We start from the raw sequence: 3,929 nt of genomic DNA, 5'->3' as shown, positions 1-3,929 counted from the left end.
TACCTAGAAGTCTTAATCTTATGTGAAACTTAGATTGCTAATCTCAGAGGGAGGGCAAACATCTTTCCTAATAACTTTGGTAACATTATTCTGTTTGGTCCAGTTTAACTCACGAGTACAACTATCTCTGATGCAATCATTTTGGTCAAGGTATAGCATATGCTGATTTGCTGGAGAGGTCTGAACATCTTGCCGTGGATGGTATGAAAGTCAGCCATCCTAGGAATGTTATAGATTAAACAACTTATTTACAGTGAGGAAGGAACAGTTACACAAAGCAAGGGATGTTGGAGAAATACAAAATCATATCCACTCTAGCTGAATACATTGGTTCAGTCCTGCATCAGTTATCTATTGCTGTATATCCAATTACTCCAAAATGTAGCATCTTGAAACAGCAAGTATTTATTACCTCATATTTTCTGTGGATCTGGAATTCCAAAGTTAGGATGATTGTTAATTGACTAGTTCTGGCTTGGGATCTTTCCTGAAGACCTTTCCTGAGGTTGTATCACCCATTAACCTGGGTGAAGTCATCTGAAAGCTTGACTGGGCACTGGGGATGGGAACTAGTTCCAAGCTCATCACGTGGTTGTTCACAGGCCTCAGTTCTTTCCTGAGTGTTGGATGGGAATCTTAGTTCTTCACTATGTGATTTTCCCCATCACATGACTGAGTGTTCTCAGTACCTGACAGCTGAATTCCCTAAGAGAGAATTGGTCTAAGAATTGTGGTGGTTTTTTTTTTCTTTTTTTTTTTTTTTGTATCTAAAATGAAAGCAACAACTTCTTCATAACCTAACATCATAAACTATATGTTGCCACTTCTACCATATTCCATACAAGGGGAAAAGTAGAAAACAACTGTGGATGTATTTTTAAACCATCACTAATAACTTACAATGACCACAAAGACTGGTATTTCTCCCTATCCCCCAGTTCTTCACATATAAATTTACTTCATTTGTGGTCTGAAAAAAGGTAGACAATTATATGACTGTTTCAAAATGAAAATCATACTGAAATTTGTAAATATCCTTGATATATATTTCTGTAATGGGTTGATGGGATTGTTTCAGGAATGGAAAGAACTCAAAGTTGACGTTGATAGGCTACATTAGAGACATTTTGAACATTTCGTACGAATTCAGAAAATCTTATAGAATGGAAGAATAACTGCAACCTTTTGTGTTCAGATACTTAATATAAGCATGTCTCTGTAAGCTTCAATTGAGGTTACTGCCAAGTTCACTACAATGTGAAGGAGATGAATTATGCATCTGATACCTGTATTCCTTTTAGAGTTATGGCCTGCAGACACCCGCTCTGATACATTTTACCAATAATTTTCTGCTTCACCTAGACATTCTGAAAAATGTCATGTGGAGATATCTTTATGAAGGTAATAATGGCATGACAAATTAATTAAAGCCACTATTTGTTACTTTTCATTGTTTCAAGTTAACAACAAAAGATGTGCCCACTTCCCTTTCTTAATATGTTTAAGAAAAGGGAAGAGAATAATTCAAATGCCTCTCTTCCACTTGCCTTAATTCTGATATTCTTTCAAGATGGAAATGTAATTACAAAAAATCTACACGGACATTAGCTTTGAACATTTCTTAAGCTTTAAGCCTACAGATTTCTTGTAAAACCTATGCTTGTCAAGATGTCCACAGGGGGGCCTCCCCGGTGGCGCAGCGGTTGAACGCTGGGTTGCGAAGCTGCCCGCAGTCTCGGCTGCACCGGTTCGATTCCCGGCTGCTCCCCGGCCACCGGAGGAGGGTCCCACATGGCACGCAGACCTCTCCTGCTGCCCGCTGCTCCCCTCAGCAGCGTACTTCGGTCTTTCTGCCTGCTCTGCTCCCTGCTCTGGCTCTGGTGAATTCTCTCACCCTCCCGCGCTTCTGACTGTAGCCAGTGCTTATATGTATGTATGTATAAATCAATCAATCAATCAATCAATAAATCTTTAAAAAAAAAAAAAAGATGTCCACAGGGCCCTTCCTGGTGGCACAAGGGGTAAGTCTCAGCACTATGTAGCTATTTTGCAGCCACTCAGAATGATTTGGATCCCTGGCCAGGGAGCTGAACCACATGGTGCAGCAGACCACTCCTGCCTCTCCCACTGATTCCCTCTACAGTATATTTCAGAAGACCTGCCTGTTCTGCTTCCTACTCTGTCTCTGGTGAACCCTCTCGCCTCCCCCTACCCCACATCTCTAGCCTACACCCCAGCTCTTGCATGCATGCATAAATAAAATAAATATTAAAAAAAAAAGATGTGCAAAGAAAACCAGTCCTGCCAGTACACAAGTTTTTATCTCACGTAAGCTTCTTTGCCATCCTGGGTTCCTAGTATCTCTGCCCTCTTGCCCAGAAAGAACAACTCTTCCAGATTCCTGGGTACTTTAAGAGGATAGTCTATGCATCTGGAGGGATGTATGTGTATATTGTATGTGTGTGTGTCTGTGTGCACCTGTATGTGCAGTTTCCTTTTTTTAAAATTTATTTTTTATATTTTAATTAATTAATTAATTAATTAATTATTTTTTCCAACTGCTTTAGTGTCTTTTTATTCTTTAGGTAATCTCTTCCAGAGTTAACTACTTCCATTTGTAGGTGATGAAATGTTTAAGAAATCCACTTCAAATGTTGGCACTGTTATGAGCATAGTCTTTCCCTTTACTTCAACTCAGAATTAAGACTTTAGATTCTTGTTTTTTATATTCCAGTCCCAGTAGTCTGTAGAAGTTATCTGAAGACAGTCTTATTGCTTTCCAGTAGTGGTCTACAACCAGGCTCTAGCTTCTCCAGGAACACTTAGTACCAAATGGATTTAACTAGGTAGGAAATTAAGAGGCCTTCTCTCAAATGAGTTTAAATGTATTTTATTTTTAGACAACCTACAAGACATGTTTTTCTTAAAAACAATGCCTCCACTCCAAATAAATCAAGGTCAAAATAAATGAAGAGCTCAAGATGACATCAGTCCCATTTGTTTGTCCTGGTGTTGTGTCAATGAAAAGCAGCAGCCAGTTATGATGACAGGTGATAGTTCCAAGTAATTGCCAAATTTGTTAGCATTTTTCCATTTCTAAACCATCCTTAAAGAAAATCATATATGGTGTCACACCATACTCACGGTAGTCCAGCAGAGCAACCATACCATCTGGATTCATGTTTTCACCAATAAAGAACTGGTAGTTTTTACAATTAGCGAGGATGTGCTTGATTTGTTCTGCAGCTCTTGTCATAAAAGGTTTTACTCTTTCTGGCCTCTGTTCTTCAAGTTTGCCTTTAATTGATTTCATATAATCTTTGATGTACTTCTTGTAGGCTTCTTTTGTGAAGCTGGTTTCCTGCAAGTGATGGTTCATGACAATATCAACACCAGTGATTACTGTGCTTTCGGTACCTTCGCCCTCGGGGTCTTCAGCAGCGGAGGCATTTCCACCAATGAGCGAGTCATCAATGTTACCCTCTGTCCTACTGACCATCTTCCCCTCCACCTCCAGGCACAGCCCGTCAGCGATCTCCCGGCTTTTGTAGATGTCGGAGAACATCTCATCATGGGTGATGAGGTCCCGGTAGATAATCATGATGGCGGCTCGAGGGAGACGACGGCGGCGCTAGCTTAGCAGGAGCCCGGAGCTCGGAGCGAGCGTGGTGCAGCCGGAGCGGCGCTCGGGGGGAAGGGGGAGCGGGCGGAAAAGCTTAATTTATTTTTTATTTATTCAAGAGCTGGGGTACAGGCCAGAGTTGCAGGAGGGTGAGAGGATTCACCAGAGACAGAGCTGGGAGCAGAACAGGCAGACGGACTAAGGACACTGCAGAGGGGAGCAGCGGGCGTGACAGGAGAGGTCTGCTATACCATGTGGGTATCTCCCTGGCTGGCTGGGATCAAACCCACACTGCAGAGGCTGCAGA

General features: G+C 41.5%; 1 protein-coding gene across 1 annotated transcript; it reads right to left on the bottom strand.

Moving 5' to 3' along the window:
- Positions 1–3,079: 3,079 nt before the first annotated feature.
- On the bottom strand, positions 3,080–3,601 carry LOC311179174 (translationally-controlled tumor protein-like; the record flags this gene model as incomplete). Its single annotated transcript, XM_084246174.1, has 1 exon — positions 3,080–3,601. The coding sequence occupies one exon, from the start codon at positions 3,599–3,601 to the stop codon at positions 3,080–3,082; it is 522 nt and encodes a 173-aa protein (XP_084102300.1).
- Positions 3,602–3,929: the final 328 nt, after the last annotated feature.

Source organism: Talpa europaea (assembly GCF_964194135.1).
Source record: "Talpa europaea genome assembly, chromosome: 10".
Taxonomy (NCBI): Eukaryota; Metazoa; Chordata; class Mammalia; order Eulipotyphla; family Talpidae; genus Talpa; species Talpa europaea.
The sequence above is the reverse complement of the archived record's forward strand: the minus strand, read 5'-3'. Positions and strand labels throughout refer to the sequence as shown.